This window comes from Onychostruthus taczanowskii, unplaced genomic scaffold (genome assembly GCF_017590055.1).
Source record: "Onychostruthus taczanowskii isolate IOZ18803 unplaced genomic scaffold, ASM1759005v1 scaffold6, whole genome shotgun sequence".
NCBI classification, from domain to species: Eukaryota; Metazoa; Chordata; class Aves; order Passeriformes; family Passeridae; genus Onychostruthus; species Onychostruthus taczanowskii.
In genome coordinates, this window is record NW_024503679.1 from 4,157,694 (window position 1) to 4,183,589 (window position 25,896).

Consider the following 25,896-nt stretch of genomic DNA (forward strand, 5'->3'; position numbering starts at 1 on the left):
TGGTGTGTCTGAGAGGTTCTGCAATACTTCAGCTGAATCCTGTAATTTCAGCTGTAATTTCTTGGCTACATCACAGCGCTGTGGCAGATTTTTTTCCTTGGCTACTAAGTTACCTGTAAATCACAGGATCAAAGGAGGGGACCGGCCTGTGAGTGCTGTAATTCAGCTCCTCTGCCCTGGGGAAGGGTCAGTAACACCTCGTTTTCCTGGTACAGCTTTAGGATTGGTCTCAGTGCTGCCGGGATCTCCTCAGGCAGTTTGTTCCCCGGCTTTGTTTGCCTTCTCTCGAAGTAGTTTTCCTCCTTTAATTGAGATGATATCTTTGATTAAATTTAAATCCGAATGGCTATTCATGTGTTTGCTATAAACAAGAACAGTTTGCTGCAAAGGGAAAAGTAACAGCTCTTTGTATTTATTTACGTAAACTGTTTGGAAGTGTCATTATTGTCCACTCTGTTTTTCATTCCTTAAATTAAGCAACTTCAGATTATTCAGACTTTCATAGTAGAAGTCACTGAGTAGATTATACTGTCAATGACATCTCTCCTTTCAAGATCCATCTGTAGCCCATATCAAAGTAAGCGATCAGTAAGAAAAGTAAGGAAATAAAAGTTCATTACCTGATTTGCTACTGAAAATCCCCATCTCAAAATATTATCTTACAACTAAGTACTATTGATGATTTTTTCTATCAGTATAAGGCATTATAATGTTCCTTTTTTTATTTTTGTTTTTCCTTAACTAGCTGGATTAAATCTTCTTGTGCTGTGTCTATAACTCTTTCACTATGAAGGTTAGGGGGTGTGAAATTACTTTGATTGCCTTCAGTCATATGAAGCATCATTTTATCTCAACCAATTCTTGCTGCAATGAAGTTTGGCAGCTGGAAGGTTCTCTCTGTACCAGGCTGACACTTTTCACTATTCAGTTTCTACTTCTGCAAAATGGTACATTTCTTATGTTAGTGAGAACTTGAATTATTTGGAGGTTATAGTTTTTAGCTGTTGCCTGCATGAGTGTCTCTGGCATTTAAAAAAACGAGGTACTGAACCATTGTAGAAATGATTAAGTAGTCCAAACAAGTGGAACCTTGTCTGATAACAAAGGACTATTAGTTTTACAGTAAGAAAATTTTACTGCAGACTGAGTTCAGACCAGAAGAGTGTCTCTGTGTGTAGTCATTACCATTTTATATCTGAGGTAGAGTACATTAATGCATAGTGTAAGTATGGGCAGTGAATATTCACTGGAAAAATCACAAACTGAAGAATAGCTTGTTTACTTGGTCAAAGTGTGAGCCAGTGGTTCTGTTATTGGATATGGAAGCAAATGTAGCAGCCAGAAGGACCTTGCTGCATGTTCTAAGTTTGACATTATGTGGTATTAGGTTGTACAGGCTATTGGATTTTAAAGGCTGATGCCAAATGGGGTATGCACAAGAAAAAAGACATTAAATACAGAGACATCTGCTCCTGTTTTCAAATGACATGGGAGAAATGGGTAACATATCACACTAATGCAGATGCTTTTTATTAATCAGAAGTTATAATTAAATGCAGTTTCTTCTGTGGCTGGTGATGAAAGTGTGAGAGCAACCTCAGAGGGGGGAAATGTTTCAGATTATGTAGACCACAACTGACTCTTACACAGCAGCAGCACAAACCCTGTGCTGGCTTGCTTGTTGTATTGTAATGCTGTGTTCAAGCCGTGTTTGCAAACCACGCTGCAGCCCAGCCTGGCCTGTGTGCAGCCAGCTGATGAGGAGTGTGTGCTCCCTGGCACACTGGGGCACAGCTCAGTTACCACAGTGTGGTGCCTGTGATGAGACACCCGGGGTGCAGATGGCAACCTTGGGCTGTCAGACAATAATGTTGGAGGCAAAATCATTAATGGAAGTTACGGGTTTAGGTTCTCATGCTGTGGAGGGGGAGAAGTGACAGACAGACAAGGCTGGCTTTCCAAAGCTCATTTCGAGGTAGCTGCACTAGAGTAGGGCTGGAGAGGTATGGCAAACATGTTTGTGGACAGTGCCTTTTCTTGTGTCCCAGCTGAACTGATGCATGTGTGTGCTCATTGGTACAAAACTTGTTCAGAGTTTTAATAAAGTACTTAAAGGCTGCTCATTTAAAAGAATGTTCTGCATACTAATAACTGTGAGAATCAGATATTGGGAACCTGCTTTAAAACTTATGATTCAACTAGTTGTTCAAAAGAAAAACTGCAAGTTTGAGTACTTTGCTCAGTGCAAAACACTAAGAAATCCTGACTGCATCTAGCTCCAAGATGGGTAAACCTTGGAGATGGGGATGGGTGATTGAAACTTCCTGGCTGTGCTGATACCTTTCCAATCACAAGGTCAGGATGTTTAAAATATTTGGCTTGAGGGGTTAACTCTCCTTGTGGGGAGACCCTGCCCTTCCTAATCCTTCCTAGCTTCCTTCATGAAAGGGATCCTCTGCCTTTGGGGTTCTTTCTTTCACTTGCCTTGTGCTGCTGAGTGGTGAGTATGGACTCAGTGGCACTGAAATCCAGACCAACAATTTATTCCATCTTTTAATGAGATTTCTCTGAATGTAGGATAGAGTGGGTCATCCTGAAGTGGTAATGTGGAGATGGGGGTAAGAGTGGTAATACAAGAGTTAACTCTAGCAGCATTTTGGGTTGGTTGGAAATCAACCTGTCCTCTTACATTATTGCCTTTGTAAAAAGTTCCACATTAGATGGGAGTTCCTGAAATTTTATTGCAACCACCAGCACTCTCCATTGCTGAAGCGCCAGAGTTCAGCAGAGCAGCAAGTGTCTGTTAACCCAATTTCATTACCAAAAATGACCTTATTTCCTGCTTTTGGTAATATTATAACACATTTCCAAGCTTTGCATCATGCAATTTTTCCATTGCTGAGAACAAAGAAAATCTATTTCTATCCAGATAGTCGAGAAGAAAAAACAAAAAAATAACCCAACCCAAAAAAACCCCAACCAATAAAAAAAACCAAACAAACAAAAAAAAACCCAAAAAACCAAACAAAAAAGGAAAAAAAAAAAAAACAAAAAAAAGAAAAAAAAAACAAAAAAAAAACCCCAAAAACCAACCAACCAAACAAAACAACAAAAAAAACCCCAATACAAAAACAACCAAAACCAAACAACCCCACCACAAATCCCCAAAGCCTTTGGCAGGCAGAGCATAAGCCAAGTTCCTATGCCATTCCATTTCTCTTGTGACTGTGGAGAGAATGGCTGAACACAGAGGTATTCGTGCTCCCCTCTTACTCTATTGTATTTGCGGGGTGCCTCGATCGTGGAAGGAAGGAAGGAATGATGAATGTGACTCCATGTTCTCAGAAGGCTAATTTATTATTTTATGATACTATATTATAATAAAGAGTGCTAAACTATACTGTACTAAAGAATACAGAAAGATCCTTACAGAATACTAAAAAGGTAGTAATGAAAACTCATGGCTCTCGCCAGAGTCCTGACACACTTGGCACTGATGGGCCAATAAGTCAAAATAACTCACAGCAGAAACCAATAAAGCAAAAAAAACATTCCAAAGGAGCAAAACACAGGAGAAGCAAATGGCATAATTACTGTTTTCCTTTTCTCTGAGGCTTCTCAGCTTCCCAGGAGAAAAATGCTGGGCGAAGGGATTTTTTCAGAATATGACTGTGACGCGATTCCAGCTGAGCTGCGATTCCTAAGCCCGTGCGTTGTGTCCGCAGGTTCCGCAGAGGATAGAGGAGCAAGGCGATGGCCCCGAGGACAGCGGCGGCGTGCCGGGCCTGTGGGGCAGCTGGGGCCCCTGGTCCGCCTGCTCGCGGAGCTGCAGCGGCGGGGTCATGGAGCAGACGCGGCCCTGCCTGCCCGCCTATTACCGGGAGCGCGGCTACCGCCGGCCCGGCCGCCACTTCCCGGCCTCGGAGCGCGCTCTGCCCCACCCCAGCGCCCACCACGAGGACTCGCTGGCCGCCTACCCCGGGCACGTCATCTCGGCCATCCGCACCTCGGTGCCGCTGCACAGGAACGAGGAGCAGCCGTGGGCCGCGCTGCGGAACAGCAGCCAGGCCGGGCGGGCGGCGCTGAGGGGCAGCCGGCACTCGCAGGGCCCGCGGCACAGCGCCAGGCCGGACAGGAGGTACGGGCGTGGGCACGGCTTCCCCGGGAGAGGCGGGGAAACCTGGGCTCTGCACACCTACGGGAGAGTTGTGAGAGACCAGGAATGACTTTTACGGTGTTTGCTGCCTTCTGCCTTACTGCCTTCAAGGCCCTCCCTTGACTACTTACGTGATGTCCAAGGGCAGATGTAATTATTCTACAATTTAAGCAGTTTATCTCACTTCCCTTTAAGATTAGTGTTGTGATTTATTGAGAGGTTTTTCCTTTTCTGCTGCACTCTTATTTCACATTTCCATTAAATATCAGAACAAATGACTGTTCTATAATTGTATTCTTAACTTCTGCAGCCAGTCTGATATTAAGTGGTTGAAAAAAATTACATTTTCATAAAGAATGGTCATAAAGAAATATAAAACAAGAGTTTTGAGTATAACTAAAGTCAACAGATGGTTATCTGTTGACTTTAGTTATACTCAAAACTCTTGTTTTATATTTCTATTTGTTGCCTTTTTGTTTTCTCTTTTTTCTTAGTCTACCACCTCTTTTAGCAAAATTTCCTGTTTGTTTAATATATAGAATATTTTAAACACTGCATATATTTTTATTAATTTCACAGTAACAATCTTTAAGGCTGGGTGAAGCTGTGCTATTATTACAAGTAATTCCAATTAGTTTTCCCACTTCTGGAGAATCACTTATTTATCTACTTAGATACCAATCGATCAGATTTTTTTATGTATGTGTGAAAGGAAAATAGATGTGTTTCCAGTCTGGAGACTGAGCAGAACAGGCTTGGAGATCCCCTGGGATGGAGCACTCCTTAAATGTCTGTTCTCTCTTTCTTCTGTATACGTATTCCAGCAGCTCTCTGATTCTTTCCTTCTCAGCTCTCTTCTGGGAGATGCATGAAGAGAAGTTTTTTGGGGTAGCTGACAAAAACACCCAAACCAAATAAAACAGAAAACTCCCCAGTCCCCTCCTGCAAACATAACCAAAGAAACCTTGCTTCATATCATCTGCATCATTAAGATTCCTAGTGAAGCAGTCAACTGTAATTCCATTTTTAAAGATATTTTGCTGTCCTTAACAGCATAAGAAAGAATATTACCTTGAGGCAGTATTCCAGCCCGGCTGGAATAAGCCGGTAGATCTCTGTTGCTGCTGAGAAACTGCAAGAAACTCTGTCCATAGAAAAGAATACTTGAAAATAGAATTAACCTGTAAAGCTCCTGCCTGCCTCAGTGAAGCAAGAGTTTCAAAAATTGGGACCAGCTGTTCAGATGTTGATCTTCTCTGGTGTTGCCAGTTTCCTTTGTCATGCTTTGTCTTTCTGTCAAACGCACACAAATGACAGCCCAGACCTGCTGGATATACAGTCAGTGTAGCACTGATTGTCTAACAGAGGCTAGGGGAGTGCCAGAGACAGGATTAGCAGTGTTAACATGACTGCATTGAGACAAAAGTCATATTTCCTTTTTTCTGTTTTCCTACTTAGTAACTGGCTGTAATGCACTTCTGCTCTGGGCTGTGCAGTGTGACAGCCCCAGGCTGCGGTGCGTGGCTGGGTTATTGCTGGCACTGGGAGCCTGCCCTTGAACTGCCAGCACAGAGCCATCCAAAGGCTCTTTGCGCTGGCCCTTGGCACCTCTGGCTCCCAGGGAATCCCAGCTGGCCTGGCTCTGCACGGCCCCACTGCCTCTGCTGGGCTTCCATCCCCACGGGCTGTCCCTGCTGCTCTGGTGGCCTCTGCAGGCCAGCACACACTGGAAGGGTTTGGAGCAATCGCTGCAGGACTGGCTGGAACACGACACTGACTGTGCAGAACTGAAACTGTGTTATTTCCTAAGAAATGCCTTGCCGTATGAAATATTAAAAAGCTCACTTTCCTATACGATGGAGACGTTTGCTTTTGAAAATTCTTGTGCTTTCCTAAGCACAGTGCAAACTTCTGTACCACAGTTGATTTTCCACCCCCACACACTCTGCCCCTTGGCAAAAGACTGGATTCAAGGTCAGTGTTTTAATCTTACTTGCATAATAAGTTATTTCCATCTTGTGTTAGGAGGTCCCTGGTGGCTTTAAAGCCTGTTGTGTTGCATAACTTTCAGATTCCTTGGTGATGACTGTAAAAACAGAATGAGAACAAAAAATGTTATTTGAAAATGGAGTCATTTGAATGACAAACCTAATAGTTTTCCTTGATTTGCAAAATTCAGAGTAAAAACTTTCTTTACAAAGGAGATTACTGTTCCTATCAGGTATATGGAAAATGCATTTCAAAATGTCAGTTACTCTATACATGATTTTTATACTGTAGAACACTAAACATAGTATTCACTAAAAGGATGATATTGGAAATTCATGTCAGGCTGTTAAATAACACTTGTGTTTTCACAATTTGTACAGTTAGTGGAAACTTTTTGCGGTATTTCTATTTACTGTACTGGACTTTTATATAAAGCTGTAATTTTAGCAGACTTCCATAAAACAATAAGAGAGGAATGGACATCTGTGACTGAGATAAGCTCACATTGTGATAACATGGTAGAATGAAATTGGAGGGCTTCCAAGGCAAAGATTTTTGACAGCAATGGCAGCCCTATACAGCAGCCCAGTGTGTTTGTATCATTTACCAGCAAGAGGAAGTGTTCTCTGCCTGCTTCCAAGCAGCTGATAAAGAACTGATGAGGGATTTTTTAGCAAAATCCAAATTAGAACGTATATATAATAAAATTTGCTATACTTTGTCTTTGAAGAGGGTATTCACATTTTCAGCTTTTAAAACTTACTTTAGTTAGGCATTAGAAACCAGGACTGCATGAGGAGTTCAGGGTGAGCGAGGTTTCAGGTACCTACAATTAGAAGCCTGGTTTAAAAAATTGCAGTGCTCCCCTGTTTAACTCAGTGCAGTAATTGAAAATTACTGAAATTGAAATGTGTTAATTACAATCACTGGTTGTCCACTGGCAGAGGCAGGGAGCTCTCCCCAGCTTTGAAGAGTTGAGTTCCCTGTAGTACAGACTTGGTTTGTTATTTTTCACCTAGCTAAAGTGCATGAAGCACACACACACACACACACTAAGGACAAACATGAAAGAGGAGAGAGACAGTGAAAAAATATTACAGCATTTAGACATCTTTATTGAGAGGCACATACAGAAAAGTAATAAGGGCATACAGAAAGATAAGATGCTTTAAGAGAGAAAACACATCTTGAAAGGAAATATTATTTGTGGACAAAGTTTTAGTACTTCTTCACTGTTGCATTTCCAGTTCTCTGTTTTGGTGATGGAGAAGACAGAACCACAATTCCTCACCAGTATGTTGAGTGTAGGATGTTTACAGCTGCCACCTTCACTTTTGCTTCACTTAGGCTTTGGTGGCAGAGCAGCAAACCTCAGTGTCCTCTTGTGTGAGCATGATATGTACTTTGTATCTGGGGTCATAGGAGCAGAAAGAAAAAAACTAGAATTATCACCAGAATAATGAAATAACTAAAGCATTCTTGCATAAATAGTGCAAGAAGTATGTTAATAAGGAAAGGGCTTCCCTAAAGCATTTCTTGTGTCTTTAGAAGGGTGAGGGGAAAAGTTTGCACTGAGGAAATAATCGAAAAATCATTGACTTCTCACATGCTGTAGCTCTGGGTCTTTATTCTGCTGCCAGCAGCTGACGTGCAAGTCTGCTGTGCTGCTCTGTACCCTGTACAGGGTCAGTTTGCATTTCTGGGCCTTTCAGCAATGGAAAGGAAGAGTGCATCATTTAATGTCAAACCAGAATTTCCTTTCTGAAAGTATTTCTTTTGCCTTCTCTCACAGATGCTCTGACCAGGCAAATGTAGGTCACTCTGTTGGCAGGTCTACAGTTAACTTTCAAAAGGACAATTCTGTTGTTATTTCCTTAACAGTAGCCACATGTTGTGATGCAATTTCTGTGATGTGTTCTAGTCAGTTCCGGTTCCTGGAGGTGGAAAAATATGTGATTGCTGCACCTTCAGGTTCAAGAAGGTATTATTTTCTCAAGTTGTGAGGCTTTATATTTATTGGCATGAGTGTTTGCTTTTTTTAGTATCTGGAATGAAACCCAGCTCAAGTACTTAGCCACCCCTCCTTTTATTAGTTCTCTCACAGAATGAAAATGTGATGGATTTTACCCCAAGCCCACTGTGGTTATAAAAGCTTATTGTGGGTTGGTGTGTGTACAGAAGGAAGATAGAGAGAGAAGGATTGGATCCCTTTGTAAGGATAAATTTTCCAGAAAGATCTAAGAGCAGCAGTGGTAATCAAAGAATTCATTTTGGTAGCACTTTAAAACCATGTGATGAAAGTGTTTATTTTCCTTCCGAATAAAATTCTGGAGAGGATCTATTAGCAATAATGGTCAAATTAAGTATTTCTTCACCAAATGAGTAGCTAGTTGGGTTGGCTGAGGCCTCAGGTTGACTTTTTGCTGTCACACCTCTCATCTGGATATTAATCCCCATGACATGCTCTAGGTCTCATTATTACCAAATCAATATAAATTTCTACTATGCTACTGCAAGCATGCTTTGAATGGGATTACCAGAAATAAACCCCTAACAGAGTACAATAATTGCAAACCAAAACCACCAAAGCTGTCTTATTCTTAATACTGAATACTTCATCCCTTTCTGAGCTGGGCTCACTGAAGGAGGGGAAGTGAGAACACTGCTGCTGTTTAGGCAGGTACCACTGAATTATTGCCCCATCAGTGAAGGCTAGAAACAACCAAACCTCCCATAAGGAGGTAAGGCATCTCAGCAGAGTTATGAGGTTACTTGCACTGAATTTCTGCTAGTTTACCTGCCAACTGCATGGTTGCATTATGAAATCAAATCTTAAAGAGGAGGCTAAGAATTGCCTGGGATCAGAGGTATTCTTGAAAAAGAGGATTGAAGTATTTGGGTTTGAATTTTGAAATCCTATCTCAGTGTTGAAAGTCACATAAATGAGGTTATACAGTACTTGCTGAGAGACAGTAAAAGCAAATATACTAAGTTATTGTACTGGGCATATTGCAGCTATGCTGAACTGGGGTATCAGTGGTGATCTCTGAGGATGGAAAATTCCATTTAAGATAGGCCACATCCCGTTAATCAGATCTGTTCCCAAGAGACAGTTTATATACCTTATTGATTAATTTTACTGTCTCAGAAAAATGTAAATATCTTTTCCCCCAATATGATGTAGAAATGAGAGTTTTTGTGGTGTAATGTGGTATAATCAATTTTTCTTCAGAAGAAACATTTTTTAGGCATTTTTGGTTACTCTGTGAATTCTAGCAGTTGAATTTTTTAGGACAAATATGCTTGTTATGATTTTACTACTCTTATGTATATGTGATAGATGGGAAGCAGTGTATATCCACAAATCATGGTGTGGTTACCAAGAATGTAAAAAAGGCAATTAGTTCCCATGCTTTAGTTCATGAAAATGCCAATAGTGAGATGCAATGACAGCCTGCCCTGTTGAGCTGCTGAAGGAACAATGTGCTGCAGTGAGGCACAGGCTGGTGCTGGGGAAGGAACAATGTGCTGCAGTGTGGCACAGGCTGGTGCTGTTGGCCCTGCTTTGCAGTGTGTGATGCTCTCTCAGAAGGCTGCCTGAGCAGTGAGGCACAGGCTGGGGTTCTGAAGGGAGCAATGTGCTGCAGTGAGGCACAGGCTGGTGTTCTGAAGGAACAATGTGCTGCAGTGAGGCACAGGCTGGTGTTCTGAAGGAACAATGTGCTGCAGTGAGGCACAGGCTGGTGCTGTTTGGCCCTGCTTTGCAGTGTGTGATGCTCTCTCAGAAGGCTGCCTGAGCTCTTGTGACCAAACATTTCAGTTATCTGCTCACTGCTGTAAGGCCAGTTTCTAGATCACTGAGCAGACAGGCATGCATTTAGTTACATGAAACAGTCAAAGGGCTCCCTTCTTTCATTCATGTTTAAGTGATTTTCTCCAGATTGATTTTGAGCTGGTGAAAAGTGAATTCGTGGAATGCAGAGCAGCACAGGCTGTGGTGCAGTGGGAGTGGCAATGCATGGTGGCTTTTGGTGGGAATCAACCTGACTGGCAGGAGCTCTCCTTGAGTAGATGGAAACATGTTCCCAGATCCAGTAGATCAGTCATTTTTGTTAAAAACTATTCCTGTCAAAGAATCTACTAAAATACTGTGAGGTAAAAGCTCACTAACAGTTATGAACAGTGTAAGACAGTTTATTTTGTGACATAAGGGGGAAAAAATTTATGGTGGAATCTTTTTAAAGTACACCTTGTTAACTGTGTGCCTAATAATATACAAAGCATGAAAGAAAATTAAAAGCAGTAGGAGGGCTGGAAGGTAAATGATTGACTTGGACAATTGTAGACCAGTCACAGTTATGAATTATGGAGGAAATGCCATGGATTAAAAGTGCATGTCTGAGATTATTTTAAGAACATTATCTAGCAATAAAAAAGTACATTAAAATATATATGGCCATAGTGATCCTGTTAACAGAAACTTACAGGATTAGGACCAGGTTTTTTCCAATTTGACATTTTGTGTCTCCAAGGACTTTTCCATATCCCTTTGTTTTTATTTTTTTTTTTTCCTTAATTACATTTTAAATATTTGAGTACTATTTCAATAGCTTCATTGCTGACAGGAATAGCTGATAAGTCACTTTCATTTCTTCAGAAAAAGAATCAAGGCAACTCTGTACCAAGTACTCAAACTGTGAGTAGATGGGGAGAGTGTCCTTTAAAACCTGTCAATTAATTACAGTGTAGTGCTGCAAAACAGATTATATGCTATGACCTCAAGTATTAGGTTAAATATTGGCATAATTCTCCACAGAAGTAGATTTAATTAAGTTCATGTATGTAATTGATTCAGTTATAGATGATTTTGCCTTCTAAAAAGCAGTTCTGTTAAAACCATGATGAGTAGAAGGGCTAAAATTTAAGCCAAACAGCTTTGATAGGGATCTCAGGGGACTCAGCTCCTTTAGAAGTAATTTTCTAGCCAAAATCAAAGAACTGCAGTTTTGTAGCATTTTTTGAAATGGAAATTAATAACAGCAATGCCAAAGCACAAATGAATATAGTTTAAAAGACTTTTGCAGTGATAAATAATGTGGAATATTTTTTGGGAAATAAAGTATAAATAAAATTAGTAACCTGTCTTCTGTCTTTTCTTCCACTTTCATCTTGCACATGAAACCTCTGTTTCTGCTGATAGATAAGTGTTAAGTTCAGCTTGAGTAGGTGCTAGCTCTGGGTTGTTGCTGTGCTGACAGGGCACAACCACAGCCAGCAACACTTCAGAGAATGGATTATAGGCAGCTGCTGAATTCCCAAGTGAGGAGAACCCACAAGAACCTGGAAAATTCTGGGCCCTGGGCACCCAGAAGGGCAGCTGGACCAGGCTCAGTGAGGACAGGGGTTTCCTCAGCATGTTAGAGGACTTCAGTGCTCATTCCAGGACAGGATTCCTGGTAAAGGAAGCCTTTGAAGATTTTGAAAAAAGCTTCAAACTTGACCAAACTCTACACAAAATTAAAATAAAGGTCTAGGTGTTGTTTTTACTCTATTTAAGAACCTGTGGTGAGATTCTGTTGTTTTTCATTAGTGTGATTTTTGTGAATGGGAATACAGGGAAGAAAACCATCTCCCTCTGCTTGTGGAATTATTTCTGCCAAGAGAAAAAAAAATATCTTGAGGAAAAAAAATCTATAATTCCTATGCAGTTTTTTTCTCCTTATCCCAGGTGAAACTGGTGGCTGAAGGTTGTTATCTTTCCAAAACATTACATTATTTCTTCAGAAACAGTGAAAGGTTGTGAATTGAAAATGTGAGAAATCAGAAGCTTCTTTGGGTTCATTCTAAGGAAACTTTCTAGCAGTTGTACAAGTCTTCCTTGTTGTCATAAATGAGTGGTTTTGCTAATGTTCACCCTTGCAGTTTTTCATTTACAAGAGAAGTACTTTGATACTAGGAGATAAGATAAATGAAATGCTGAAAAGCTCATGGAAATACATTCTTTATTCTGCCTAACATCAGAAGAGAAGGAAAACGAGTTATGCTTCAGCTGGAAGTAAGCCAGGGAACCTCCATTTAGAGGCAGTGGGAGAAATGTAAGGAGAAGGGAAGTGATGGAAAATGGGAAATAATGAAAAAGGTGTGTTGGAGAGAGGCTGTGTAAAGAGCACTTAGGAGGTGGAGGCCCAGGAAATTTGTAATCTTACCTGTGTATTTTAAAGACACTGTATATCCTTAGTTCAAAGACAGTTTCTGTTCAAGATAAATAACCAGCCCACCAGTTCTGAAAGTGCTTCAGTCTTGAAGACCACTTGAGGTTCAAAGCACTGTTCTTAGCATGAAGTCTATGAGGCAGTGATAATGCATTGATTTGCCAAGGCACACGTTTGCTTATGGCTAAAATTAGAAAAAGCTATGACAACCAAATTCCTTTTTGACGCTGCAAATGTGCTAAGAGGGGCCAGTTTCTATTATTCACAGCTGACATATTCTCTGCATGAGAGAAATTGTTATAAGTTAGAACAGTAGGAATGCTCTATCATCATCATCATCATCGTTTGCTACAACCCTTACATTAATAGCACAAAACCTGATTTTCTTACTTGTCTGGGCAAATGTATTTTTTGAAATAAAGAGTATATTTAGGTTGGCTTAAGTTTAAAGGGGCCCATCATTTTTGTTATCAAAGTGCTGAAGAGATTTGTCTGAGCAATCAAAGAGGTGTATGTGTTTATGAGAATTATGCCCAAAGAAGGGAGATTGTCAGGTTTGCATTAAACAGCTGTTATGCCTCTTCTTGAGATGAACACTGTAGATCAGAGATGTCTGCTGGCTGTGCGCTGACATGAATTATGTAATACTTTTCTACAAATATTTTCCTGTTAGGCAGTAATTTACCGTTAGATGGTAACTCCATTCTTGGTGGCATTTTTCCCCCTTTTTTGTCCTGACTGCAAATATTGTTGAGTACTTGCTTTCCCCTTATTCTGTCTTGCTCTTCTTCAGCCTAGGGAACAACAGAAAAACTAATTCTGCGTAATCTCACTCATGTTTGGGTCTGGCTAAGTAGGCACAAGGCTCACGGGTTCTCTTTCTTTCCTCTCCCGTATAGTTATGGAAAGCTTTTCTTTCCCTCCCTTTAATACCAAAACCCTTTATACTGCTCTCTCTGCTGTAATTACCAAAAGCTTCTCTCAACAATTTCTGTCATGGTCACAGAGCAGATTAACAGGGATAAACAGTTCAAGAGTGCTGGTCGCTTATCTGCCAGGGCAAATCAGCACTCTGGTTCACACATCTTGAGCCAGGAAGATTGATTAAAAGCCTCATGTGGCCATAAGGTTGGAATGGGAGGTAAATGACTTTCAGGGTTCCCAGCTAGCAAGAGTCCTGGGAGAATATAAGACTTGGGAAGAAAACAAACCCAAATAAAAACAAACTCAAAGAAAGGTCCCTTTGATCTGGTGGCCGTCTGACATCTGTAGCACTTCTGTTTCTAGAAAATAAGTATGTCAATTTATAATTTCTGGTTTTCACTGGAATTCGAGTCTGTTTTGCATATATATTAAAAACATAAATGTATTTTATGTACAGAAAGAAAATTATTTTTCTTTAATGGTGTCTCCCTTCCTGAGCTGCAAATGTCACCCAGAATAGCTGTATTCACTCATTGCTCTGAACTGGAAGTATTTGCCAACTCACTTGTCAGACTGCATTGTTAGGATCAAGGCCTTCTGAGATTCCTAATACATCAAGCTAGACTACATCTTGTTCATATTTATTATAAGTCCTGTAAATACCTAACTGCTCCTTTGCTTATGGAGTCAATAACTGTTTTTTCTCTCTTTCTTTGTTTTTAGAAGCAGAAACAAAAATCCTATTGGTCCAGGAAAGTATGGCTATGGAAAAGTGCCATACATTTTACCTTTACAAACTGATACTGGCCAGCAGCCTCAGAAGCTGCGGAGGCAGCGACAGTCGTCGAGGAGCCTGTTCCACCAGAGCCCCTACAGCCCGGCAGCTGCTCCTTCCCTGCAGCACGGCAACCTCTACCAAGAGCCAGCTGGGCCTCAGGCAGGACACCAAGTCCTGGGGCCCTCTGTTTATCAGTCCCCTTCGTTCCCCGTGTCCCAGAGCCTGTTCCACGGCGGTGACTCCAGCCCTCAGGCCCTGCAGGGCCAGCCCCAGCCCCAGAGGGCTGCAGCCATCGTGTGCATTGGTGCCTACAAGCAATACAAACTCTGCAACACAAATGTAAGTCTGCTTTTCCTGTGTTTTGTGTGTTGGACAGCTGATGGTTTTCCCTAGTATGCAAAATGTTCGCCTAATCATCAAGTTAAGATGAATTTTTAAAAAAATTAATTTAATGATTGGTTTTGTGAACTTACTTTAGAGTGTCTTGGGGAATACTGAAAGTAGATCCATAATATTACATTTACCTAATACTGTACCTTCAAGGGCTTTAATCAGTCACTTCATCTACCAATACATAGAATTCTAATTTGATGAAACCCGGGAACATTAAGGAATTTGAGATAAGTGTAGTAATTGAGAGAGGGAGAAACATGGGCTGAACAATGAGAATGCAGTAATGGTGGAAAATTTCAGTTGTAATTGTGGTGAAGGGACAGGGGAATTAATTTAGTGTAACTTTTCCACTTTTGTTCAATGTTTTGTGATGTTATTTTTATTTTTGTGTGACAAATGTAGATTTTATGATAATTCTTAAGTATTTGATTCACAGTGGTGAGGAGAGGAGTGTGCTGGGTTTGCGTGGCCAGGTTTTGGTAGCGGGGAGGGCTGGGGGGACTGCAGGTGTGGCTTCCGTGAGAAGCTGCCAGAAGCTTCCCCCATGTCCGACAGGGAAGCCAGTGCCAGCCAGCTCCAGAATGGAGCCACTGCTGGCCAAGGCCATCAGGGATGGCAGTACCATCCCTGTGACACTGTACTTCTGAAGGAAAAAAGCTGTTGTAGAGGTGTGATGTAGCCAGAGGAGAGCAGAGTGAGAATGTGTGAGAGGAACAGCCCTGCAGAGGCCAAGGTCACTGGAGAAGGAGGGGCAGGAGGTGCTCCAAGCCCTGGAGCTGAGATTCCCCTGCAGCGTGTGGGGCAGCCCATGGTGCAGCTGCCTGGCCTGCTGCCTGGAGGGCATTGGAGCAGGTGATGGATGCCCTGAGGAGGCTGTCACCCCATGGATTGCCTGTGCTGGAGCAGGCTCCTGCCAGACACCTGCAGACCCATGGAGAGAGAGGAGCCCACACTGGAGCAGGTTTGATGGCCGGGCTTGTGATGCTGTGGGGACCACACTGGAGCAGTTAATGAAGAGCTGTATCCCATGGGAAGTGCTTTCATTGGAGGAGTTTGTGAAGAGCTGTGTCTCATGGAAGGGACCCTGTGCTGCAGCAGGGGAAGGACTCTTACCCTGCTGCAGCAGAAACAACCTGTGATGAACTGACCATAACCCCTATTTTGTCTCCCTCCACCACTGAGGGAAAGAGGTGGAGCTGGGAAGAAGGGAGGGCTAAGGGAAGGTGGTTTTGAGACTTGTTTTACTTGGCGTTGTCATGCTCTGATTTTGATTGGTAATAAATTCAGTCAATTTCCCCAAGTCAGGTTTGTTCTGCCCATGACAGTAATGGGTGTGTGATCTCTCCTGATCCTTATCTCAGCCCATTAACCCTTTGTTGTATTTTCCATTCCCTGTTCTGTTGTGTTGGGGAGTGATAGAGCGGCTTTCGTGGGTACCTGTCACCCAGCCAGGGTGAAACCGCCACAGTCACTGACAAGCCTAATGTTTTTCCATGAAAGATATTGAAAAATGGAGTTTGAATAGGCCATGTTATGAAGGCTGTCTACTTCTCAGTCCCATAAGATGAGGTTATCCTTTTGTGAGTGCTAGTCATGTTCTAAACAGCATTTAGAAACAGCTCCCAGTAGCCTGGAGCACTCCAGTGCCTTTCTGTGGTGCTCTGTGCATTCTGTTTCAGATGATACTTTTACCAGCATTCAGTTCTACATGCTTTGATTTTAACTTCCTAATTTATTGGAGTGAAAAATCTGTTCTGTGTTAATTTTAAAATAAAACTTAATCTGTTATTATTTGGGTCAGAATGTTTGTCTGGGTGTAGCTCCATGCTCCAGGCAGTCTCCCATTGTATGTGGGAGGCAAGTGAGGTTTTGTTCTTTGTCCCCATTAGTGGTTTTCATCCTGCTAAAATCTCCACTTTCTGCCTGTGCCCTTTTAGTATTTCCCAAAGTATGTCTTCCTAATACGTTTTTGTTATTTGTCCTACTAATCTAACTTACTGTTGCAAAGATAAAGAAGTCTGTATTTGGATATTAGAAGTAGAATATTCAGGAGAGATCTGGATAAGTTGACAGGCCATATTTTTTTGAGCAGGAGAACATCTGATTCTTCTGCCTCCTAGAAATCCTGATTTGTTTAATGGAACCTGCATAGTGGAATATGTAACAATGAACACAGGATAACAAAAACACAACCTAAACAAATCCGATGAGTTCCTTTTGACTTCTTAGTTATAACTCTTGCTTTATTTATGAATAAAGTCCATTGATTGAGACTAGAGCAGTTGATTGAAAAGACCTAATGTCAAAAAAGCTTTAGTGTATTTGTCTGGAATGGAAAACATGAATGGCTAATTTGAGCCTCTGAGAATAGTCTCTGGGACAAATTCCTCTTTCGAAAAACACTTTCTGTTTTTTGAAGGAAATGGGAAATGACCTTAGTGCATGGGCATTAATTTGGAAAGTTTTCTGAGCTAAATTTGCTCAGTGTCCAAGCGATACACAAATGTCCCAGTCTTTATTTCATCCCTCACACATCAGTGCACAAAGTTGGACAGAATTCTGCCTGACTTAATGTGACAAAATTGTTTCCAGGAAAAGTGGTCTTTTCAGAGGGCAAGGGGTAAGAAATGAGGAAGTTAGAAATGAGGTGGAAGAAAGAAGTAATCAGAGATTGCCAGGGTATGGAGAAGGAAGGTTTGTACAAAGTGTTTGTTGAGAATGGCAGGGGGGATGGAGAGTAGAGGGCAGTGAGCTTGTGAATTGGACAGTGGTTGGACATGCGGGTCAGGATGGTGAGTGGTTTGGCCATTGACAGATTTCTTTTGATAGAAGAGAACAGGAGTGAAAATATTTTCATGTTAGTTTTAGAATCTGCTGTTTAAACAGAAGAATTCAGCAGATGAAGAAGAAACAGATGAGCACACTGCTGCTGCCCCTTTGCCACTGTTGCTTTTATAAATACAGTTATAAAGAAACCTGTAGTACAGGAGACTTAATAGCAGAGAGAAATTGTAGCTGAAGGAGCTTCTCCTAGGCATAGAACTCTACATAATGATATTCTTTATTTAGTAATGTTTCTGTTACCCTTGGAGAGGCTGTAATTGCTATTCAGGGTTATTTTGCTCCCCAGAATGTGGTAATTAATGTAATTATAAAAAAGAAGTTGCTAAGAACAGTTTTAGTGTAAGGCCAGGATGAGAACAAAACAAGGCTGATAGTGTTTCACTTTGTTTGCTTGTTCTTCCTGATTAAATGCTTCTGCACGCGGGCTTTAATTTAATTTATCAGCAGCGACATGTACCAGTGGTCTTGCCAGCAAGCAGAGAACAGTATATTTTTATTTCTTTCTTCTCTTCAGTTCTTCCTGGAGCATACCAAAACTGAAAATCTCATTTATTAGAAGTATTCTGTTAAACCCTATCCTGGTGTTTGGCCACTCCCTCTACAGTTTCTCCTGAGGGCAACTAATTAATAACAAATTAAGTTAATCTGCCTTGGTCCATTAGGTCATTTCCTCATTATTGTGCATTTATTGTTTTTTCATTGATAGCTGAACTCATTTCACATGACTGACAGGTTGATTCATTAAAGGTAAACTTGTGAGGTTTGGTTATGGAGAGCCTCGGAAGTGCTTGTATTTGTTGAAGTGTTCCTGCAGGTCGTTAAACCTATTTTCTTATTATATAAGTGGCTTCCCCTGTTCAGCACCTTGCATACAAGCTCACCTCAGAACACACAGCTGCCTGTCACCCTCCTTGGCAGGAAACAGGCAGCAAACATCTCTCCTTACCCCACAAACAGCTCTGGCTGATCTAACTGGAGCCATAAGCTACCTGCAATGCAACAGGATTCTTCCACTGTAGTCTCAGTTCCTTCAGAAATAGGGAAGTGGTGAGTAAATCTCCCTTATTTCCTTCTGCATTAAAGGAGAAGGAATTATATGCATGTGTGGTTGAAGTAGAATTTGAATTCAACTTTCTTTGTGTGGTTTGTCACCAGAACAAAGGAAGCAACTCAAATGGAACATTTGTTTACTGAGCACTTTGTGTAATTAATTGTCTCGAGCATTGCCAAGTCACTAGCTCTTCATGAGTGCCTGAATGTGTGAGAATATATTTGTAAACCAAGTCCAGGCTGCAGGTCTCTTGGACAGTGTACACAAGGAAGCTTTCAGGCTTCTGGATATTCCAGACTACTTAAGGTACATTCGTGATGGTGGACACATGGCTGATGCTGGAAATGGTGGCAAGCATCAGCCCTTTATTATTCCCCAGTACAACTTTTTGTACCTTTTTTCTCACATGCATAACACCTGTGTACCTTTTTACTCTTTTGTGATAGGTCAACACACATCAGCATTCCATACGTTTTCTCCTTCAGTGCTGCTCACCTGTCTTACACAGCTGCACCCCATGAGGGATGAGGTCTGGCCACAGCCCCATTCCTGTTCTCCCACAATCTATTCTCCAACAGTTTCTGCGAGAAGAGTGATACTGAATAGATGTGAAATCTGAATTTTCATTAGCTGTGTCTTGAGGTGTGAATTTTTGGCCAAATTCTTATAGGACTTTGGAACAGCCGGGGTAAAATGTATGAAAGAGTAACTCCTGAGGGCTCAGTGAAATATTTCTGGATGAAATTTTGCTGAGCTTGTCCAGTTCCATTCCCAGTTGCTAGTTTGCCCACTGGTTCATGTGGATTACTGTCATGTCTCCAGTTACACTGTGCTGTTTTTCTCAGTGTTTTGTGTGACTGGTGTTTAGCAAGAAGCCAGGTGTGTTGTGGAGAAGTATCTACATAGGATCAGAAGACAATGACTGCTTTTACTTTCTTGGCCTGCCTCTCCAGCTATGTCTGCTATTAATGTGGTAGCACAGTTACGGAAAATCTGGCTTTTTTTTGGTTCTGAGTAAGAGTCCTCTGCTTGGATCTGTGCTCCTGTGTGCAGAGCTTTTGAGAGTGGCACCTGAGCAGGGAATGGGAAATACCTGAAAAGACAATTTGGAAATGGAAAGAGGTTTTACAGTAGAAGAGGTGAGGTAAAAGACTCAGGATCAAGATGGGACAAATTAAAATATTTGGTTTTCCAAAGACTCTTATTGATGATACTGATGCTGAGTTACAGCCGTGCCATTGAAAGGCTTTTTTTGGATGCAGAACCCTAATTAAATAGAATTACAATGTTCTGCAGGAATGTGTTGAGTCCATTAAACAGTGATGTGCTTTTCTGTCACCTAAGGATATAGGTAGGCATTGGCAGGGTCCCCTGGCACCTGGGGTCTTGGGCCATCCACCAGCTCACTGGTGTTCTGCCCAAGCAGTTTTGAAAATTTTCCACTCTTTAGAAACTGAAACATTTCCAGTCCTTCAAGTTTTAGCTAATGTAGAAATTTAAATGTTTAATTTTGTATGGAACAGAAAATATAATTCCCAGACATGTCTTTTCAGAATTGATATGGGGTGCTGCAACTGTGCAGTCTTTAATGTAGTTGGGATGCTCACACATTGAGGTGGAGACTAACAAAAGCCTATGTATTTCTTGGGTGAACTTTTTTTTTTTTTTTAGACTGAAAAGCCCCTTCTTATTCCCAAGGAGTTACTGTAGGGTTTATTTATTCTCCTTTTGAGATTTGTATAGAGTAGGTGTTTGACATAAGTGGCAAAGTGGGGTTAAGATGACATATCTTTTCCTGAGGAAATTTAAACTTGACTTTATGTGAGGAATTTTCCGTGCAAACACTGTGGGATTGTGTGTAGGTTTGGTAGTCTGACATTCTGTGGGTGTATAGGAAACTTATTGAAAGCTTGCATTACTTTGGGCTGTACTGTCCTTCTTTGTGAATGTTTTGCTGTTTGCAGGAGAGGTGTGTAAATGTTAATTCAGAATGATTTGTCACCAGTACAGGCTGAACTTAGCCGAGGCTGCCACAGAGGTATTGCTTGTAAAGGGTCTCATGTAGCTTGAACAGTTGTCATTTGTTTACAAAAGTCACAGAGAGACTTCTTTGATGAAGCTCTTGGACTGCAATTGTTCCCTCTCTGCACTGTGGTTATGTGACATCCCCTTCAACGCCTCTATTAGAAAAGTATTTTGCATTATGACATTCTTATTAGAGCTTAAATAATTATGGGAAACTGCCATAAATCATCAGGAAAAGCATGATGGGGTAACTTTGAAAGCTCTCTCCAAGAGTTTTATTTTGCAATGTGCTCTGTACTTGTGGCAGTAACACAGAGTTAGCTGTTTTACATAAAGTCATTATTACTAGGTTCATTACTTGCTAACGTAGTAGAACATTCATAGGAAGTCCAAAATTACACAATTCAGAAAACTGTGATGTCTAGAGCCTTGTTGGTTTTAATTGAAAATTGAGTTACTTGGTTTGATCAATAAATCTAAGCCACTTTAAACTAAGTAAACATCTAGGAGTCCAGGAATCATGCCCTGTTGTAACAAGAACTATAAAAGCACGGACCAAAAGGAATGGTGCAGGTGAAAATTTGGTGATGTATACGTGGCTACAGCCAGGTCCTGTATTCCCCAGGTCAGGGAGAAGTGACCAGTGGGATCTGTAACATTCTTATGGATGACATCTTTGGCTTTATTCAAGGGCAGTGAGATACAAATAAAATACAGTAGAGCCTAAGATAAACACCTTAAGGCTATAAAACAGAAATATTCCACTGGAAAACAAAGGCTGAGATTATGTATCAGTGATAAAAAATCTACTAAATGTGTTAGAGTTAGGCAATTCATGCATTCAGTGTCATTGATATGTTTGGGGTTTAGCTTGAATGCTCAGGGAGCTGAATTTTCCAGGGACTCTGTCAACTTCCCAGTATATATTTTCTTGATTTTTAATGCAGAAGAGTACTTCAGAAGGTATGGTTGACAGTAGTACTTCAGTATTTTATGGTACTGCAGGAAGCATTGAGCTGCCTTTTTCTTCTGCGAGGTTTATTTTGAAGTTCTGAGCCTGTTGCCTGGGTTGCATGATGAAGCTGGAGAAGTCTGCCTCAAGTGGAGTGAATTTGTGTCTGTGAATAGCTGAAGATTCAGACCCTCATTTTTCTGTAATGGCAGTGTGACGCAAAAATGTTAATAATTCATCCTAGTACCTCAAAATCAAAATACAAATCTCTTGCCTAAAGCTCTTCTTTCCTGACTTCCTGGTGAACTTTGAATGGGAGGTTTCATGTAGCAGTTGGAATTGTCTGAGAAGTTACCTTGCTAATTCTTGGAATAAATGGAATACATGTGTCTTGGAGAAGAGGAAAGAGGAATAAGATCCACAGTTATTCCATCACTTCATCAGTTATGAATAGCAGCATTAGCACTTAAAGTCCTGTGGAGTGATTTGGAAACTTCATTGGGATGCTTGTTGAAATGGAATAGGGGTTTTTGTTCTGCGCTAGAGCAGGACTCAGGGTGTTTTAGGTTGCCTGGTTGTCATTCAGATGTAACTTTTGTGCCAAGTTTTAAAGAGGAAGCTCATCAATGAAAATTGGGACTTCTGAGTTGTAACCAGATGGCTGCATTCCTGATACATCTGTAGTTTTGTTTAATAGTGTATTGTAAATTTGAGTAGTGTCATTTATCAATATAGGCAAGTGTTGTGGGAGAGATTTGAAGGCATTCCAGCTTGTCTTTGTTTCTTCTTGTCAATTCATATTGACAAAAGTGTTTGTTTGAAATTCCGGTGTGGAATGTTTCAACACTCACATAATTTGAACAAGAAATGTGCTTTTTATTCATTTGTCAGTTTAATTGTATCCAGGTTTTCAAAGTAGAGGAGGCTGCAGATGTCATGGTTAATTTACAAAAAACTTTTTAATGCTGTTTTGATGAATATTTGTTAACAATTCCCATTAATTACAGGTATGAAAACCATGGTCTGTCAGATGTCAGTGTCTGCTTGGCACATGAAAGGAGTAGCTTTTCCTGGTATTTTTAGGAAATTAGTTCAGTTATTGCTGATATCAGTGCCTAAGTTTAAGACATTTTCAAGACAGATAGCAGGAAAAGAACATACATTACATGAGTACAGGAACTTGCAGTGAAACTATCACCAGTACAGTCCCAGTCCTCTCTTGTACTGACCGAGGCAAGTAAGGGAAGAAGGAAGTGCAGGAGAAGCTGCCAAGAGTTAAGCTGTGGATACTGAAAAAGCTGTCTGTTAGTGGTGCTGTCAAGTTTTTAGTTTTCGTTTTGTGGGTTTTGGGGAAAGGGGGATGTTGGTTATTTTTTTTTTTTTGTTTTTTTTTGGGGGGGGTTTTTTGGGTTTTTTTTTTTGGGTTGTTTTTGTTTTATTTTTGTTTGGTTTGTGTGTGTTTGTTTGGTTTTGGGTTGTTTTTGTTTTATTCTTCTTTGGTTTGTGTGTGTTTGTTTGGTTTTGGGGTGTTTTTTTTTTAATTTTAGAATTTTTAAGAAGGGCTTGGATCAGCAAATTGCCAAAACTTGTGAAGAAAGTTAGGAAACATAAACATCAAATTATGTCTAGGCAAGCATTGCCTAACCACAGACTAGGGATGGAAGTCCAAAGCCTCTCCCCCAGAAGTGGTCTGAAAGAAACCTGGCACTGCAAGCCCTGCAGTGCCCAGAGCAGGTAAACAAACCTTTCGCAGAAGATACATTAAGAGCTAACTGCCTACAGAACAATGCAAACCCCAGAAATAATTGAAATTGTGGTGAGATGAAAAAATAGCAACAAAACCCAAACCAGTCTGGTGTGCTCTGCCTCATCAGCTTCATCAGACGTGCTGTCTGTCCAGACCTAACACGGGCAGCATATTGCACATGTAGAGACATACAAGTGTAATTAGTGAAACAGAGCTTCTTTCTAGTGGTAAGTGGTAAGGCTGTTTATCTTCAAACTCTTGACTTACCTTGGTGGAGAAACCAATCCGGTGTTGTTTATATCTGTCAAGCAGTGTTAGAGGCACTGGGTGATCTGTAGGGGAAGAGGCCAGGGAAACATCCCCTGCCACATTCTGCAAACCGGCTTTGGCTTTTGGCTGCAGCATTCAGTAAGTTGCCAGCCAACCCACATACTGCTTTTCCTGAATTTCTGTTTGCATCTTCATTTGTTAAAGATGGCAAGGAATGCTGATGGTCTTGATGGCTTTTTTGAGACCTCAGTTTGGGTCACTTTCTGAGAACAGTTTTTTTGGATGATGTGAGGTTTTAGTTTAAGCAGCAAAATGCCATTAGAAGGACAAAGTCAAACCTGCGAGGTTTAGAGCTTTCGGAACTGCAGTTTTGTGAGCAATCCTCTGGTAACTCTTGTGTTAAGAAAACTACTTAATTACCTGATAATATCATTTTTTACCCCAGGGTCCCAGCATAGATCAAGTGCTTAGTTATGACTGATACACTATTCAATGTTATTCTCTTTTTATTCAGCCTTTGGCTCCCTGCCTTAAAAATGCTCCTTGCAGAAGGTGAGAAAAAAAGGCTTCTCTAAGGACTAGTTGCTGATAGTATTACTGCAGTGTTTGCTTTAAAATTCACAAAGCTGCTGTGTGATAGCAAGTCCTAATATGTTGTAAGAAATGGAGCTGCCCTTTGGAAGAATGCAGTTTAAGAGAAGTGTTCCATAATTAGTGCTGCTTGTCAAGTAGTTTGAATTGAATATTTTCCCCCATGTTCAGTATCATGTTTATCACTTGGCAAAAGTCAAAGCAAAATTTGCTTTGCCAAAACTGTAATTACCGTTTGGCAGCTCATCTGCAAAACAGGTCCAGAGGTTTTCAGTCATACCCCCAAAACAGAAAGTACATAGTTCACAAATTGAGAAAGGATTGGATTAAGTAAGTGCACCATAGGTGACTTTTTTCCCCTCAAAACTGGTAGAGTAGCTATTCCAGAAACTGCAGGCTATCTTTCATGGTCCTTATTCTGTATGTCCATTTATACCTACCGGGTTTTACAGTGAATGAGACTGAGATTATGTAAATAACCCTTCCAGCTAAACATTCCCCAGGGTAAGTCCATTCTGCACACTGAATGAGTCAGAGATCATATGGGGGAAATGGTATGCAGTCATGGAATTGAGAGCAGGACCTCACAGGCAGGAAGAGCCAAGTGATACAGTAATTGCATGGAGAGTCTCTTCCAATTTGAGATTAACCATTCTTTTAAGGCCCTGTGACTTACTTTTATCGTGTTTAAACAAACCAAAAAAGCCTTCAAAAGCAGAATGCCATCATGAGGTACATCAGTATTCACAGAGCTCATCAGATCATTGCAGCTGAGGCACTGGCACAGGGGGTTTGCCCTTTTGAGTACCACAGGGCAGGGAGATGCTTTGCTGGGGTCTTTCTCATCACAGGTGTTTCTGCATAGACAGCCTATGTCTGCTCCTTCCCTCTGGCTGGAGCTGTCCCACTCTGTTTTCTCCTCAGTCACACTTCTCACTTGCTTAGTACCTTGTCTCATATTTTTCATCTTTTCTCCCCATCTCTTCTGCCTTCAGTTTCTCCTTTTTCTGCTTCATTCCCTGCTTCTTTGCAGCTTCATCCAGTTTCACTTTCTTCTTCTCAGTACCTTCTTCAGCTGATTTGCTCATCCAGCCTTATCTCTTGAATGTCAATCCCCAGATTTATCTGTTTTTCCAAAATATTCCATACGTTTTAGGTACAGGCTCAAGTGGTTATTAAGAGCAGAAGAGAGATGTTTTCATTTTCAGTCCTTGCCCTATTACAGACCTCAGGAGCACTTTCCAGTAACTGCTGGAAAGCTTCTCAGCCTCTTTGAGCCTCAGGTATGGAACACACTTGTGAACAGATTGTTCCTCCAGGTTAGATGCAGAACTTTAGCAAGTTTTGATTGAAAGTGTACAAAGTACATTATCAGCATTATTTTTAAAATTCTTGTGGCCTGACTATACTTGAGTGGATTTCCATAGAAAAAGCAGAGGGTGCATTCTTGACTAAAAACCCACTTCCTAGCTGACATAATTTCACTCGTTAAAATAGAATAGGCAGTTATATTTGGAAAAAAAAGTCAGAATATTGGCAGCATGGGAAAAAATAAAGCACTTTTTCCTTTTGTTTTCCTTCGGGCTCATTCTGGGATGAAATGCTTCAGTGAAAAAAAGAAAAAGAGACTAAAACAGATAACAGGAGTGGAAAGTTTTAGGCTGAGAGGCTAAAGTTGGACAAACTCATCAGAAAATGGACAGTGCTACCAGCTGCAGCTATATTAAGCCATTCTAAAATAAGACAAATGTATCTGCCAGTTGGTTTGGGGTGCCTATTTTCTTTGAAGTATATGACTCAGGAGGAAAGAATATATCACAGAAACAGTTTAAGTGTGTGTTGTATCAGAAACTCATTTTTGATGGAAACATGAACTCTAAAATCTACATAATGCTGCAGTTTCTGTTTCCAGACTGGACTCCTGCAAGCTTAAAGTTGTTTTTAAGTTACATTTACATTGCTCT

The 25,896-nt window shown here is 40.9% G+C and overlaps 1 protein-coding gene across 3 annotated transcripts in view; it reads left to right on the top strand.

The window, feature by feature from the left end:
- The window catches only part of THSD4 (thrombospondin type 1 domain containing 4), a 241,152-nt gene that overhangs the window by 33,670 nt on the left and 181,586 nt on the right, over nucleotides 1-25,896 (top strand). For all 3 annotated transcript variants that reach the window (XM_041418530.1, XM_041418529.1, XM_041418531.1), the window contains 2 exons: nucleotides 3,726-4,138; nucleotides 14,005-14,398. In XM_041418530.1, coding sequence (XP_041274464.1) covers nucleotides 3,726-4,138; nucleotides 14,005-14,398 — 807 coding nt within the window. The remainder of the gene's footprint in view (nucleotides 1-3,725; nucleotides 4,139-14,004; nucleotides 14,399-25,896) is intronic.